Consider the following 17,290-nt stretch of genomic DNA (forward strand, 5'->3'; position numbering starts at 1 on the left):
GTGGTTCCACCCATACTCAGTTTTTCTTCCGGCCCCTTTGGCTATACTTACAAAATTTCGAACGGGCCACGGGGGTGGCGTCTTGTCATAATTATTGATCCGATTCTTTCTTAGGGTCATAAAATATTGTATATGGCAGTCTCCATGACCGAATTTATGATCCGATTCAGTGGTTCGACCCATACTCAGTTTTTCCTATGGCTCGTGTACTATCCACTTTGGCAATACGGGCAAATTTCGAGCGTGCAACGGGGGTGGCGTGAGGGCATAATTATTGATCCGATTCTTTCTTATGGTCATAAAATATTTTATGGCCGTCTCCTAGGCCGAATTTATGATCTGATTTAGTAGTTCCACCCATACTCAGTTTTTCCTCCGGCTCGTGTACTACCCCTTTTGGCAATACGGGCAAAATTTCGAACGGTCCACGGGGTGGCGTGAGGGCATAATTATTGATCAGATCCTTTCTTAGGGTCATAAAATATTGTATGGCTGTCTCTTAGACCGAATTTATGATCCGATTCAGTGATTCCACCCATAGTCAGTTTTCCTCCGGCTCGTTTACTAACCCATTTGGCAATACTGGCAAAATTTCGAACGGGCCACGGGGTGGCGTGAGGGCATAATTATTGATCCGATTCTTTCTTAGGGTAACAAAATATTGTATGGCGGTCTCCTAGACCGAATTTATGATCTGATTTAGTGGTTCGACCCATAATCAGTTTTTCCTCCTTCTCGTGTACTACCTCCTTTGGCAATACTGACAAAAATTCGAACGGGCCATGGGCTGGCATTAGGGTATAATTATGATCTGATTCTTTCTTAGGGTCACAAAATATTGTATGGCAGTCTCCATGACCGAATTTATGATCCGATTCAGTGGTTCGACCCATACTAAGTTTTTCCTCTGACTAGTGTACTACACCGTTTGGAAATACGGGCAAAATTTCGAACGGGCCACGGAGTGGCGTTAGGGCATAATTAGTGATCCGATTCTTTCTTAGGGTCATAAAATATTGTATGACAGTCTCTTAGACCGAAATTATGATCCGATTCAGTGGTACCACCCATACTCTGGTTTTCCTCCGGCTCGTGTACTACCCCCTTTGGCAATACTGGCAAAATTTCGAACGGGCCACGGGGTGGCGTCATGTCATAATTATTGATCCGATTCTTTATTAGGGTCACAAAATATTGTATGGCAGTCTCCATGATCGAACTTATGATTCGATTCAGTGGTTCGACCCATACTCAGTTTTTCCTATGGCTCGTGTACTACCCTATTTGGCAATACTGACAAAATTTCGAACGGGCCACGAGGTGGCGTCATGGCATAATTATTGATCCGATTCTTTCTTATGGTCATAAAATATTTTATGGCCGTCTCCTAGGCCGAATTTATGATCTGATTTAGTAGTTCCACCCATACTCAGTTTTTCCTCCGGCTCGTGTACTACCCCTTTTGGCAATACGGGCAAAATTTCGAATGGTCCACGGGGTGGCGTGAGGGCATAATTATTGATCAGATCCTTTCTTAGGGTCATAAAATATTGTATGGTTGTCTCTTAGACCGAATTTATGATCCGATTTAATGATTCCACCAATACTCAGTTTTTCCTCCGGCTCGTGTACTACCCCCTTTGGCAATACTGGCAAAATTTCGAACGGGCCACGGGGTGGCGTGAGGGCATAATTATTGATCCGATTCTTTCTTAGGGTAACAAAATATTGTATGGCGGTCTCCTAGACCGAATTTATGATCTGATTTAGTGGTTCGACCCATACTCAGTTTTTCCTCCTTCTCGTGTACTACCTCCTTTGGCAATACTGACAAAAATTCGAACGGGCCATGGGCTGGCATTAGGGTATAATTATGATCTGATTCTTTCTTAGGGTCACAAAATATTGTATGGCAGTCTCCATGACCGAATTTATGATCCGATTCAGTGGTTCGACCCATACTAAGTTTTTCCTCTGACTTGTGTACTACACCGTTTGGAAATACGGGCAAAATTTCGAACGGGCCACGGGGGTGGCGTCAGGGCATAATTATTAATCCGATTCTTTCTTAGGGACACAAAATATTATATGGCAGTCTCCATGACCGAATTTATGATCCGATTCAGTGGTTCGACCCATAATCATTTTTTCCTCCTGCTCGTGTACTACCCCCTTTGACAATACTAGCAACATTTCAAACGGGCCACGGGGTAGCGTCAGGGCATAATTACTGATCCGATTCTTTATTAGGGTCACAAAACATGGTATGGCAAACTCCTAGACTGAACTTATGATCCGATTTAGTGGTTCGACTCATACTCAGTTTTACTCCGGCTCATGTACTACCTACCCTCTGTGACAATAGTGACAAAATTTCGAACAGGCCACGTGGTGGCGTTAGAGCATAATTATTGATCCGATTCTTTCTTAGGGTGACAAAATATGGTATGGCAGTCTCCATGACCGAATTTATGATCCGATTCAGTGGTTCCACCCATACTCATTTTTTCCTCCGGCTCGTGTACTACCCCCTTTGACAATACTAGCAACATTTCGAACGAGCCACGGCGTGGCGTCAGGGCATAATTATTAATCCGATTCTTTATTAGGGTCACAAAATATGGTATGGCAAACTCCTATACCGAACTTATGATTCGATTTAGTGGTTCGACTCATACTCAGTTTTACTCCGGCTCATGTACTACCTACCCTCTTTGACAATAGTGGCAAAATTTCGAAGAGGCCACGGGGTGGCGTTAGGGCATAATTATTGATCCGATTCTTTCTTAGGGTGACAAAATATGGTATGGCAGTCTCCATGACCAAATTTATGATCCGATTCAGTGGTTCCACCCATACTCAGTTTTTCCTCCGGCCTCTTTGGCGATACTTGCAAAATTTTGAACGAGCCACGGGGTGGCGTCAGGGCATAATTATTGATCTGATTCTTTCTTAGGGTCACAAAATATTATATGGCAGTCTCCATGACCGAATTTATAATCCGATTCAGTGGTTCCACCCATACTCAGTTTTTCCTCCGGCACGTGTACTACCCCATTTGGCAATCCTGGCAAAATTTCGAACGGGCCACAAGGTGGCGTCATGTCATAATTACTGATCCGATTCATTCTTAAAGTCACAAAATATTGTATGGCAGTCTTCATGACTAAATTTATGATCCGATTCATTGGTTCCACTAATACTCAGTTTTTCCTCCGGCTCGTGTACTACCCCATTGGCAATACTGGCAAAATTTCAAACGGGCCACAGGGTGGCGTCATGTCATAATTATTGATTCGATTCTTTCTTAAGGTCACAAAATATTGTATGGCAGTCTCCTAGACCGAACTTATGATCCGATTTAGTGGTTCGACTCATACTCACTTTTACTCCGGCTCATGTACTACCTACCCTCTTTGACAATAGTGGCAAAATTTTGAACAGGCCACGGGGGTGGCGTTAGAGCATAATTATTGATCCGATTCTTTCTTAGGGTGACAAAATATGGTATGGCAGTCTCCATGACCGAATTTATGATCCGATTCAGTGGTTCCACCCATACACAGTTTTTCCTCCGGCCCCTTTGGCAATACTTGCAAAATTTTGAACGAGCCACGGGGTGGCGTCAGGGCATAATTATTGATCCGATTCTTTCTTAGGGTCACAAAATATTATATGGTAGTCTCCATGACCGAATTTATGATCCGATTCAGTGGTTCGACCCATAATCATTTTTTCCTCCGGCTCGTGTACTACCCCCTTTAACAATACCAGCAACATTTCGAACGGGCCACGGGGTGGCGTCAGGGCATAATTATTGATCCGATTATTTATTAGGGTCACAAAATATGGTATGGAAAACTCCTAGACCGAACTTATGATCCGAATTAGTGGTTCGACTCATACTCAGTTTTACTTCGTCTCATGTACTACCTACCCTCTTAGACAATAGTGGCAAAATTTCGAACAGGCCACGGGGTGGCGTTAGGGCAAAATTCTTGATCCGATTCTTTCATAGGGTGACAAAATATGGTATGGCAGTCTCCATGACCGAATTTATGATCCGATTCAGTGGTTCCACCCATACTCAGTTTTTCCTCAGGCTCGTGTATTACCCCATTTGGCAATACTGGCAAAATTTCGAACGGGCCACAGGGTGGCGTCATGTCATAATTATTTATCCGATTCTTTCTTAGGGTCACAAAATATTGTATGGTAGTCTCCATGACCGAATTTAGGATCCGATTCAGTGGTTCCACCCATACTCAGTTTTTCTTCCGGCCCCTTCGGCTATACTTACAAAATTTCGAACGGGCCACGGGGTGGCGTCTTGTCATAATTATTGATCCGATTCTTTCTTAGGGTCATAAAATATTGTATATGGCAGTCTCCATGACCGAATTTATGATCCGATTCAGTGGTTCGACCCATACTCAGTTTTTCCTATGGCTCGTGTACTATCCACTTTGGCAATACGGGCAAATTTCGAGCGTGCCACGGGGTGGCGTGAGGGCATAATTATTGATCCGATTCTTTCTTATGGTCATAAAATATTTTATGGCCGTCTCCTAGGCCGAATTTATGATCTGATTTAGTAGTTCCACCCATACTCAGTTTTTCCTCCGGCTCGTGTACTACCCCTTTTGGCAATACGGGCAAAATTTCGAACGGTCCACGGGGTGGCGTGAGGGCATAATTATTGATCAGATCCTTTCTTAGGGTCATAAAATATTGTATGGCTGTCTCTTAGACCGAATTTATGATCCGATTCAGTGATTCCACCCATAGTCAGTTTTCCTCCGGCTCGTTTACTAACCCATTTGGCAATACTGGCAAAATTTCGAACGGGCCACGGGGTGGCGTGAGGGCATAATTATCGATCCGATTCTTTCTTAGGGTAACAAAATATTGTATGGCGGTCTCCTAGACCGAATTTATGATCTGATTTAGTGGTTCGACCCATACTCAGTTTTTCCTCCTTCTCGTGTACTACCTCCTTTGGCAATACTGACAAAAATTCGAACGGGCCATGGGCTGGCATTAGGGTATAATTATGATCTGATTCTTTCTTAGGGTCACAAAATATTGTATGGCAGTCTCCATGACCGAATTTATGATCCGATTCAGTGGTTCGACCCATACTAAGTTTTTCCTCTGACTTGTGTACTACACCGTTTGGAAATACGGGCAAAATTTCGAACGGGCCACGGAGTGGCGTTAGGGCATAATTAGTGATCCGATTCTTTCTTAGGGTCATAAAATATTGTATGACAGTCTCTTAGACCGAAATTATGATCCGATTCAGTGGTACCACCCATACTCTGGTTTTCCTCCGGCTCGTGTACTACCCCCTTTGGCAATACTGGCAAAATTTCGAACGGGCCACGGGGTGGCGTCATGTCATAATTATTGATCCGATTCTTTATTAGGGTCACAAAATATTGTATGGCAGTCTCCATGATCGAACTTATGATTCGATTCAGTGGTTCGACCCATACTCAGTTTTTCCTATGGCTCGTGTACTACCCTATTTGGCAATACTGACAAAATTTCGAACGGGCCACGAGGTGGCGTCATGGCATAATTATTGATCCGATTCTTTCTTATGGTCATAAAATATTTTATGGCCGTCTCCTAGGCCGAATTTATGATCTGATTTAGTAGTTCCACCCATACTCAGTTTTTCCTCCGGCTCGTGTACTACCCCTTTTGGCAATACGGGCAAAATTTCGAATGGTCCACGGGGTGGCGTGAGGGCATAATTATTGATCAGATCCTTTCTTAGGGTCATAAAATTTTGTATGGTTGTCTCTTAGACCGAATTTATGATCCGATTTAATGATTCCACCAATACTCAGTTTTTCCTCCGGCTCGTGTACTACCCCCTTTGGCAATACTGGCAAAATTTCGAACGGGCCACGGGGTGGCGTGAGGGCATAATTATTGATCCGATTCTTTCTTAGGGTAACAAAATATTGTATGGCGGTCTCCTAGACCGAATTTATGATCTGATTTAGTGGTTCGACCCATACTCAGTTTTTCCTCCTTCTCATGTACTACCTCCTTTGGCAATACTGACAAAAATTCGAACGGGCCATGGGCTGGCATTAGGGTATAATTATGATCTGATTCTTTCTTAGGGTCACAAAATATTGTATGGCAGTCTCCATGACCGAATTTATGATCCGATTCAGTGGTTCGACCCATACTAAGTTTTTCCTCTGACTTGTGTACTACACCGTTTGGAAATACGGGCAAAATTTCGAACGGGCCACGGAGTGGCGTTAGGGCATAATTAGTGATCCGATTCTTTCTTAGGGTCATAAAATATTGTATGACAGTCTCTTAGACCGAAATTATGATCCGATTCAGTGGTACCACCCATACTCTGGTTTTCCTCCGGCTCGTGTACTACCCCCTTTGGCAATACTGGCAAAATTTCGAACAGGCCACGGGGTGGCGTCATGTCATAATTATTGATCCGATTCTTTATTAGGGTCACAAAATATTGTATGGCAGTCTCCATGATCGAACTTATGATTCGATTCAGTGGTTCGACCCATACTCAGTTTTTCCTATGGCTCGTGTACTACCCTATTTGGCAATACTGACAAAATTTCGAACGGGCCACGAGGTGGCGTCATGGCATATTTATTGATCCGATTCTTTCTTATGGTCATAAAATATTTTATGGCCGTCTCCTAGACCGAATTTATGATCCGATTCAGTAGTTCCACCCATACTCAGTGTTTCCTCCGGCTCGTGTACTACCCCTTTTGGCAATACGGGCAAAATTTCGAATGGGCCACGGGGTGGCGTGAGGGCATAATTATTGATCAGATCCTTTCTTAGGGTCATAAAATATTGTATGGTTGTCTCTTAGACCGAATTTATGATCCGATTTAATGATTCCACCAATACTCAGTTTTTCCTCCGGCTCGTGTACTACCCCCCTTTGGCAATACTGGCAAAATTTCGAACGGGCCACGGGGTGGCGTGAGGGCATAATTATTGATCCGATTCTTTCTTAGGGTAACAAAATATTGTATGGCGGTCTCCTAGACCGAATTTATGATCTGATTTAGTGGTTCGACCCATACTCAGTTTTTCCTCCTTCTCGTGTACTACCTCCTTTGGCAATACTGACAAAAATTCGAACGGGCCATGGGCTGGCATTAGGGTATAATTATGATCTGATTCTTTATTAGGGTCACAAAATATTGTATGGCAGTTTCCATGACCGAATTTATGATCCGATTCAGTGGTTCGACTCATACTAAGTTTTTCCTCTGACTTGTGTACTACACCGTTTGGAAATACGGGCAAAATTTCGAACGGGCCACGGAGTGGCGTTAGGGCATAATTAGTGATCCGATTCTTTCTTAGGGTCATAAAATATTGTATGACAGTCTCTTAGACCGAAATTATGATCCGATTCAGTGGTACCACCCATACTCTGGTTTTCCTCCGGCTCGTGTACTACCCCCTTTGGCAATACTGGCAAAATTTCGAACGGGCCACGGGGTGGCGTCATGTCATAATTATTGATCCGATTCTTTATTAGGGTCACAAAATATTGTATGGCAGTCTCCATGATCGAACTTATGATTCGATTCAGTGGTTCGACCCATACTCAGTTTTTCCTATGGCTCGTGTACTACCCTATTTGGCAATACTGACAAAATTTCGAACGGGCCACGAGGTGGCGTCATGGCATAATTATTGATCCGATTCTTTCTTATGGTCATAAAATATTTTATGGCCGTCTCCTAGGCCGAATTTATGATCTGATTTAGTAGTTCCACCCATACTCAGTTTTTCCTCCGGCTCGTGTACTACCCCTTTTGGCAATACGGGCAAAATTTCGAATGGTCCACGGGGTGGCGTGAGGGCATAATTATTGATCAGATCCTTTCTTAGGGTCATAAAATTTTGTATGGTTGTCTCTTAGACCGAATTTATGATCCGATTTAATGATTCCTCCAATACTCAGTTTTTCCTCCGGCTCGTGTACTACCCCCTTTGGCAATACTGGCAAAATTTCGAACGGGCCACGGGGTGGCGTGAGGGCATAATTATTGATCCGATTCTTTCTTAGGGTAACAAAATATTGTATGGCGGTCTCCTAGACCGAATTTATGATCTGATTTAGTGGTTCGACCCATACTCAGTTTTTCCTCCTTCTCGTGTACTACCTCCTTTGGCAATACTGACAAAAATTCGAACGGGCCATGGGCTGGCATTAGGGTATAATTATGATCTGATTCTTTCTTAGGGTCACAAAATATTGTATGGCAGTCTCCATGACCGAATTTATGATCCGATTCAGTGGTTCGACCCATACTAAGTTTTTCCTCTGACTTGTGTACTACACCGTTTGGAAATACGGGCAAAATTTCGAACGGGCCACGGAGTGGCGTTAGGGCATAATTAGTGATCCGATTCTTTCTTAGGGTCATAAAATATTGTATGACAGTCTCTTAGACCGAAATTATGATCCGATTCAGTGGTACCACCCATACTCTGGTTTTCCTCCGGCTCGTGTACTACCCCCTTTGGCAATACTGGCAAAATTTCGAACGGGCCACGGGGTGGCGTCATGTCATAATTATTGATCCGATTCTTTATTAGGGTCACAAAATATTGTATGGCAGTCTCCATGATCGAACTTATGATTCGATTCAGTGGTTCGACCCATACTCAGTTTTTACTATGGCTCGTGTACTACCCTATTTGGCAATACTGACAAAATTTCGAACGGGCCACGAGGTGGCGTCATGGCATATTTATTGATCCGATTCTTTCTTATGGTCATAAAATATTTTATGGCCGTCTCCTAGACCGAATTTATGATCCGATTCAGTAGTTCCACCCATACTCAGTGTTTCCTCCGGCTCGTGTACTACCCCTTTTGGCAATACGGGCAAAATTTCGAATGGGCCACGTGGTGGCGTGAGGGCATAATTATTGATCAGATCCTTTCTTAGGGTCATAAAATATTGTATGGTTGTCTCTTAGACCGAATTTATGATCCGATTTAATGATTCCACCAATACTCAGTTTTTCCTCCGGCTCGTGTACTACCCCCTTTGGCAATACTGGCAAAATTTCGAACGGGCCACGGGGTGGCGTGAGGGCATAATTATTGATCCGATTCTTTCTTAGGGTAACAAAATATTGTATGGCGGTCTCCTAGACCGAATTTATGATCTGATTTAGTGGTTCGACCCATACTCAGTTTTTCCTCCTTCTCGTGTACTACCTCCTTTGGCAATACTGACAAAAATTCGAACGGGCCATGGGCTGGCATTAGGGTATAATTATGATCTGATTCTTTCTTAGGGTCACAAAATATTGTATGGCAGTCTCCATGACCGAATTTATGATCCGATTCAGTGGTTCGACTCATACTAAGTTTTTCCTCTGACTTGTGTACTACACCGTTTGGAAATACGGGCAAAATTTTGAACGGGCCACGGAGTGGCGTTAGGGCATAATTAGTGATCCGATTCTTTCTTAGGGTCATAAAATATTGTATGACAGTCTCTTAGACCGAAATTATGATCCGATTTAGTGGTACCACCCATACTCTGGTTTTCCTCCGGCTCGTGTACTACCCCCTTTGGCAATACTGGCAAAATTTCGAACGGGCCACGGGGTGGCGTCATGTCATAATTATTGATCCGATTCTTTATTAGGGTCACAAAATATTGTATGGCAGTCTCCATGATCGAACTTATGATTCGATTCAGTGGTTCGACCCATACTCAGTTTTTCCTATGGCTCGTGTACTACCCTATTTGGCAATACTGACAAAATTTCGAACGGGCCACGAGGTGGCGTCATGGCATATTTATTGATCCGATTCTTTCTTATGGTCATAAAATATTTTATGGCCGTCTCCTAGACCGAATTTATGATCCGATTCAGTAGTTCCACCCATACTCAGTGTTTCCTCCGGCTCGTGTATTACCCCTTTTGGCAATACGGGTAAAATTTCGAATGGGCCACGGGGTGGCGTGAGGGCATAATTATTGATCAGATCCTTTCTTAGGGTCATAAAATATTGTATGGTTGTCTCTTAGACCGAATTTATGATCCGATTTAATGATTCCACCAATACTCAGTTTTTCCTCCGGCTCGTGTACTACCCCCTTTGGCAATACTGGCAAAATTTCGAACGGGCCACGGGGTGGCGTGAGGGCATAATTATTGATCCGATTCTTTCTTAGGGTAACAAAATATTGTATGGCGGTCTCCTAGACCGAATTTATGATCTGATTTAGTGGTTCGACCCATACTCAGTTTTTCCTCCTTCTCGTGTACTACCTCTTTTGGCAATACTGACAAAAATTCGAACGGGCCATGGGCTGGCATTAGGGTATAATTATTGATCTGATTCTTTCTTAGGGTCACAAAATATTGTATGGCAGTCTCCATGACCGAATTTATGATCCGATTCAGTGGTTCGACCCATACTAAGTTTTTCCTCTGACTTGTGTACTACACCGTTTGGAAATACGGGCAAAATTTCGAACGGGCCACGGAGTGGCGTTAGGGCATAATTAGTGATCCGATTCTTTCTTAGGGTCATAAAATATTGTTTGACAGTCTCTTAGACCGAATTTATGATCTGATTCAGTGGTTCCACCCATACTCAGTTTTTCCTCCGGCTCGTGTATTACCCCATTTGGCAATACGGGCAAAATTTCGAACGGGCTACGGGGTGGCGTCAGGGCATAATTATTGATCTGATCATTTTATAGGGTCATAAAATATTGTATGGCAGTCTCTATGACCGAATTTATGATCCGATTCAGTGGTTCCACTCATACTCAGTTTTTCCTCCGGCTCGTGTACTACCCCCTTTAGCAATACTGGCAAATTTTCGAACGGGCCACGGGGTTGCGTTAGGGCATAATTATTGATCCGATTCTTTCATAGGGTCATAAAATATTGTATGGCAATCTTCTAGACCGAATTTATGATCTGATTAAGTGATTCGACCCATACTCAGTTTTTCCTCCGGCTCGTGTACTACCCCATTTGGCAATACTGGCAAAATTTCGAACGGACCTCGGGTTGGTGTGAGCGCATAATTATTGATCCGATTCTTTCTTAGGGTCACAAAATATTGTATGGCAGTCTATTAGACCGAATTTATGATCTGATTCGATGGTTTGACCATCTTGAAAAACAACCGCAAACATAAAAAAAGAAACTCATCACATGTTAATCTCCACACCAAATGTCAAAAGGAATACATAATGCAAAATTATGAGAAAAAAGGTAATGATATGAAGATATCCAAAACACCTTCATTATGCACACACTTGAGCATGAGAATCTTAAGATTAGAGTAAAATAAAGTACGACAACAACATAAATCATGCGGTCCTCTTTTTTTACTTCTGAAAGCATTGAAAACCCTTAAATTCAAAATCTCTCAATTCTCTTTTTAGTAAGTTCATAAATCTTATCATTTTCTGACTTTTATTTCTTCTTCACCTAACAAATAAAAGTTTATTATTTTCTATTTCTCATATTGTTATGAACTATTTAATAGTTTGATATAATATTTTGTTTATTAAATTACCCAACCCATGTACTATACTATTTCCATTAGAGGCCCAAAAGAAACAAAAACTGGGCCCACAAAAACCTAAATGTCAATATTGTTTGTGTCCAATAATAACATCATGGTCGTTGTGTTGAGTTCCAAACTCCCAAAAACTCAAAAAAGCATGATGAAATTCCAATACAACCCTCAGGGTTCTCCTTTATTGACCATTGTACCCCTGAGGCAAGGGTTATGCTTTATTAGTATTAGGGTTTAAAACATCTCTTTTTCTTTTTGTTGGTTGGTCTGCCTGCCTGCCGGAAACACTACACAGACCCCTTCAATTCCAATAAAGCCCTTGAATTTGTTGATGGGTGATGATAATGGAGATCTTACTGATTATGAGCTGGCTCATCATGTTCGTCAAGCTCTAAAAGCTGTCAAGGAGGTATAATATCTTCATATTCATTACTCTTTTATTATTATTATTGTGGGATTTATTCTTTTATGGTTTTCTGTAGTTAAGTGTACTTAAGACTTACATCAGAAAAAGGGTTTTTTTTGTCTAAATTATGCTATGCTTCTTTGTTATATGCAGTTAGTTTGAGCTAGTATTAGCTTAAATAATGAACATTAGAACATTGTGTGAGGATAACAAATTAAAGTTTTATAAAAAAGTCTAGATTTTGTTAGAGGAGATATTGATGTTAAGACAGGAAAAAATAAAAACCAAAGTTTTTATAAAAATTCTATGAGGAGGAGATGAATATTGATGTTATAACAGAGGAAAGAAAACCAGATTATTATAAAAATTCTTTATTTTGTTAGAAGAGATATTGATGTTAAAACAGTGGAAAAAAACCAAAGTTTTATGAAAATTCTTGATTTTGATAGAGGAGATATTGATGCCAAAACACAGGAAATAATAATAATAATAATAATAATAATAATAATAATCCAAGTTTTATAAAAATTCTTGATTTTTGATAGAGGAGATATTGATTTGGTGTGAGTTATTCCAGGGTGATACGGGTGAATATGATCAACTTGTTGGGAATATGCATCACAACGTGCGTCTAGGACCAGATGAGGTGGCAATGCTTGTGGTAAGTTTGTTGTTGTTGAACAAATCAAGTTTTACCTTTAAAATACAAATTATGAATTGGTTTTTTCAAATTTGAAATTCGTTGTTTGTTTTGTTGACAGACAATTCTAAGAGCCTTATCTGGAGCGGTTTCTTACATTGACATTGTGCACCACCGCTCTCTTCTTTCATCTGTAAGATAATGACTTTTAATTTGTTACGCGTCATCGCTGTTTATTTATATCTATTGAGTATAATCTTGTTGCTGATGCTTTTTAGATATGTGGAATGAGCTTCTGGGACTATGGGCCGGATGTGATGGACGCGTTGATGGAGTTAGTAGTAACCCTGGTATGTTATGCTTGATTTTGTAATGCTTCTGAATGATAAATTAAACCATTTTGTGTCTAACTACTTTAACATGTCAATGTTATTATATTAGGCGACATCAAATGTAAAATACGTTGATTTGTGTTTGGATATGTTTGTAAGCAACTTTCTACCGCCTTCAGTTTCTTGGCGATACTTAAGCAGCCACGTGGGTTAGCGAAAAGGACCAAGTACTATCTCTCATTCTTCTAACTCACTATCAATCTCTATCTGTTTCCCAATCTTTTCAATCTCACCAGCCGTTAACACATCATCAACTAACTCATCATAATTCCTTTCTTTTAGAAACACTTTCTACATAAGAAATCGGACGTCGTTGTGGCAGATTGGGAGCTACATGATTGAGGATCATCTATAAGAATCTCGGGTACATCAAAAATCTTTCTCGAGCCACTACACGTCGCTATCGTTCGATCTCATAGAAAATCATCTGACTAAAGCTGTAAGGCTTGCTGTAAGTCAATGCAGTCATCGCAGATTGCATAGTTGCACCCATACCATCTGTACCAGCTTTGCGACCAGACATACACACAATCATTACATGCATCAGAAATCTCCACTGATCTAATAAGAACCCCTTCCTTCTCTGAGTGTCTGTCAATGGTCCTGAATACCCCATACGAACAAAAGCACCATTTCGAAAAGTAGCCGAAAAGTCAGTAGGGTCTTCAGTATTCTCAACCCCAAACTGTAAAGCTTCCCGGATCTGATTGGCTGAGAACTGTACCACTTGATTTTTAACAGTAGCACGCATCACAGGTGGGTCAACACGACAGTCATACTCGACCGTGTTCCAGAAATCTTCAATGTTTGGTAGTGAGATCAGAAGAGTAGTAGTGATGGCATGGAAAATACGTGAGCGAATAAGAAACGTAATAATCTCTCGGAAGTCATTAGTTCCACAACCATCCGGATCCAAAGTGATGTACATGTTGTGACCCGGAAAAAACTGTCTCTTATCACCTCCGCCTTCGTCACCACCAGTTCCACCGGCACCAGCCACAGCAGCCATATCTGCAAAACAGACTAATGAAATCAGATCAGTGTTTCAACAGGTTACAACTTCGCCTTGCATGATACAGGCGAAATTGTTAGCGATGTTGAGTGATAGGCGAAGTTATATTAACTTCGTCCGAAACCCTAACTTCGTCATATAAAGCAGCACAGGATGTACACCAAGTTATGGCAAAGAATGGCCGATCAGATCGTAGTAATAGGACAAGAGTAATACCGATTGAAGTATAAAATAACTTATTATCACCAAAAAGGGTTTCAAATCGGACCGACATAGTGGGAAGGGTTTGGTACACAAAGTAGATCATAACATATCATTTAGAAACCGATTAACCCTATTCAATATGGATTATGAGTTACAACGATCAGACCAACCTGGATTACGGATCAAAATTGATAAACAAGAGGTGTGATTCAACTGGTAAGTTCGCCGTGGGTTTAGGAGTTTAAAGGTTTGACTAATTTTGACCAAGGCCCCTGTTATATAGTTTTTGAAAAACCCAGGAGGCGAAGTTAGGTTAACTTCGCCCAACAGTTAATTTCGCCCATCAGTTAACTTCGCCCATCAGCTAACTTTACCCATTATGTAACTTAAAACAACTCTGCTTAAAGTTGACCAATGGTCAACTTCGCCATTAACTTCGCCCAAAACGATTAAAATAAACGATCAAAGAACCAAGTAACCAAAAGTTTAAAAGGTTATACCATAATACCAAATACATAACAAAAATTTGAATAACTAAAAAACGGGATCAAATTTCAGTCTTGACGAAAACGTGCATGTTTTTGAAAAGATCCGAACAGGAATCATACTAATTAAGAGGCTGTCACACAAATCCATGTTCAGCGGTATTATGACATAAAGAAACAGGTTGTAGGCAGGTATAAAACTTAGTATGGTTTTCATCGCTTCTGTGATACGGATTAGGTTCAATTAAGCTCAAAATTTAGATGGACATCACATGAGAGATTGTGATGCCTCCTATCTATTCTCAAGGCGTATTTGGCTTTCTTCAAGTCACCCCGAGTTGATTTAGACCCGTAGTGTCTGATTAATTAATATTCACATGTCGACCTTCTGATTCGTCTTCCCAATTATTCTTATACTTTGAAATATTTTTTTCTTGCCCCTCTCTTGATATACGTAATTAGATAATCTTCATAAGGCTCAATGAAAATAACTAAGGTAATTTTTTGATTTGATGATTTTATTATTATTATTTTTTTATGACAATAATACAAGCTGCAAGTCCCTAATCTGGATCACTGCAGAAACATAACACTGTCTTTGCAGGAATCATAACACTCACGGGCTCGTGTATGACTGGGTAATTACTTTTCTGCCACCCTGTGGCCCGTTTGAAATTTTGCCAGTATTGCCAATGGGCCACAGGGTGGCGTCATCTCACAATGACTCTCCACGGTAAATCGAGAAGATTTAGTTTGTATCTCTTCTACTTTTACGCACCATAGAAAGCTACCATAACATACAATGACTGTTCTAGAGTCTTTTAGGCCTAATAACTTCACTGGTTAAGCACACTAAAATAGTTTATCTATCACTTTCCAAGGTTGGATCAATTTTTATTTTTAACACCAATAAAGAAACTTCTTGTGAAGTTATAGACTGAAAAATTATATCATTTCCCCAACAAAAATTTTAAATTGAGATGCCCCGATCAAGTCAAAGTCTTTAGGTAAACGGCTATCCTGAAGATCCAGTGGATCAGCCGGACCGACCACATACGAATATGTGTCCCTCTGACTAAGTATGAACGACTAATTTTAAGCGAAAGAATAAAAACTCATCATAAACTGCCCCGGTTGCTTTCAGTCATCGGGCTAATGGCTATCCTTATAGTCTACACGTAGATGTAAGGACCAAACATATTCAGGGAATATGTCCTTCAAACCTGAACAACCGACATAATTTTAAGTGATAGTGATATTTTTTATTTATTTATTTTTTGATAATAGAGAAAACACGGTTACTCGGGATTGATCATCCCATTAAGCTCAACAAGATTTTGAAAACGGGATCGGTCAAACGCTTTAGTAAAAAGATCGGAAAAATTATCCAGTGTATCAACCTTTTCAAGCATAATTAATTTATTCTCAACACAATCCCGTATAAAATGATGACGAATGTCAATATGTTTAGTTTTACTGTGTTTAACGGGATTGTTAGTTACTGAGATACCAACAGTGTTATCAATGCAAATAGGAGTTTGAGTGAAATTCAGACCATAATCGCGCATTTGTTGCTGTATCCATAAAACCTGGGAGCAGCAGTTCGATGCTGCCATGTATTCTGCTTCGCATGTGGAAATGGCTACAGAGGTCTGCTTCTTGCACTGCCACGACACCAATCTTCCTCCGAGAAACTGACATCCACCGGTTGTTGACTTCCTATTCTGATTGCAACCTCCATAGTCAGAATCGGTGTATGCTACCAAATCCAGTTCTTCCTCTTTCGAGTACCATAGTCCTAACTTAGGCTTTCCTTTAAGATACCGCAAGATTCTTTTCACTCCCTTCATGTGTGATTCCTTCGGGTTTGCCTGAAAACGAGCACAAAGACAAACTGCAAACATAATGTCAGGTCTAGATGCAGTTAGATACATTAAAGAACCTATTGCTGCCCGATATTGAGTGGGATCCACATCTTCATCACTATCGGAATCAGCACCCAGTTTGTGGTTGACGCAGATTGGAGTGTCAAATGGGGTACTATCATCCATCTTGAAGCGTTTAAGCACATCATGGACATACTTCGTTTGATGAATAAACATGCCATCTTTCTTCTGATCTACCTGCAATCCCAAAAAGAAAGTTAATTCGCCCATGGCGCTCATCTCAAACCCTTTCTTCATGACTGCTTCAAACTCCTGACACATAGTAACTCTTGAGGCAGCAAAGATGATATCGTCCACATAAACCCGAACGAGTAGAAAATCACCCCCTTTCCGTTTGATAAACAAGGTACTGTCGATCTTCCCTCCCTCAAACCCATTCTCTAGCAAGTAATCTAACAAAGTTGCATACCAGGCACGAGGTGCCTGATATAGCCATATAATGCTTTGCTCAGTTTGTACACATGATCAAGAAAATCTGGGTCAGGAAAACCCGGAGGTTGTTCTACATATACCACCTCATCGACTTTTCCATTAAGAAACACACTCTTCACATCCAACTGGAACACTTTCATCTCTTTATGTGCAGCAAATGCCAGAAACAGTCGA

The 17,290-nt window shown here is 41.0% G+C and overlaps 1 protein-coding gene across 1 annotated transcript; it reads left to right on the forward strand.

Moving 5' to 3' along the window:
- Nucleotides 1-11,872: 11,872 nt before the first annotated feature.
- Nucleotides 11,873-13,197, forward strand: LOC143607664 (uncharacterized). Its single transcript, XM_077083031.1, has 5 exons — nt 11,873-12,008; nt 12,583-12,666; nt 12,767-12,838; nt 12,924-12,995; nt 13,087-13,197. Exons 1-5 carry the CDS (start codon nt 11,931-11,933, stop codon nt 13,189-13,191), a joined length of 411 nt encoding a protein of 136 aa, XP_076939146.1. The 5' UTR covers nt 11,873-11,930; the 3' UTR covers nt 13,192-13,197.
- The last annotated feature ends 4,093 nt before the right edge of the window (nt 13,198-17,290 follow it).

This window comes from Bidens hawaiensis, unplaced genomic scaffold (assembly GCF_021521415.1).
Source record: "Bidens hawaiensis isolate Kalapana, Puna unplaced genomic scaffold, B.hawaiensis_p1.1 tig00084751_1, whole genome shotgun sequence".
Classification (NCBI taxonomy): domain Eukaryota; kingdom Viridiplantae; phylum Streptophyta; class Magnoliopsida; order Asterales; family Asteraceae; genus Bidens; species Bidens hawaiensis.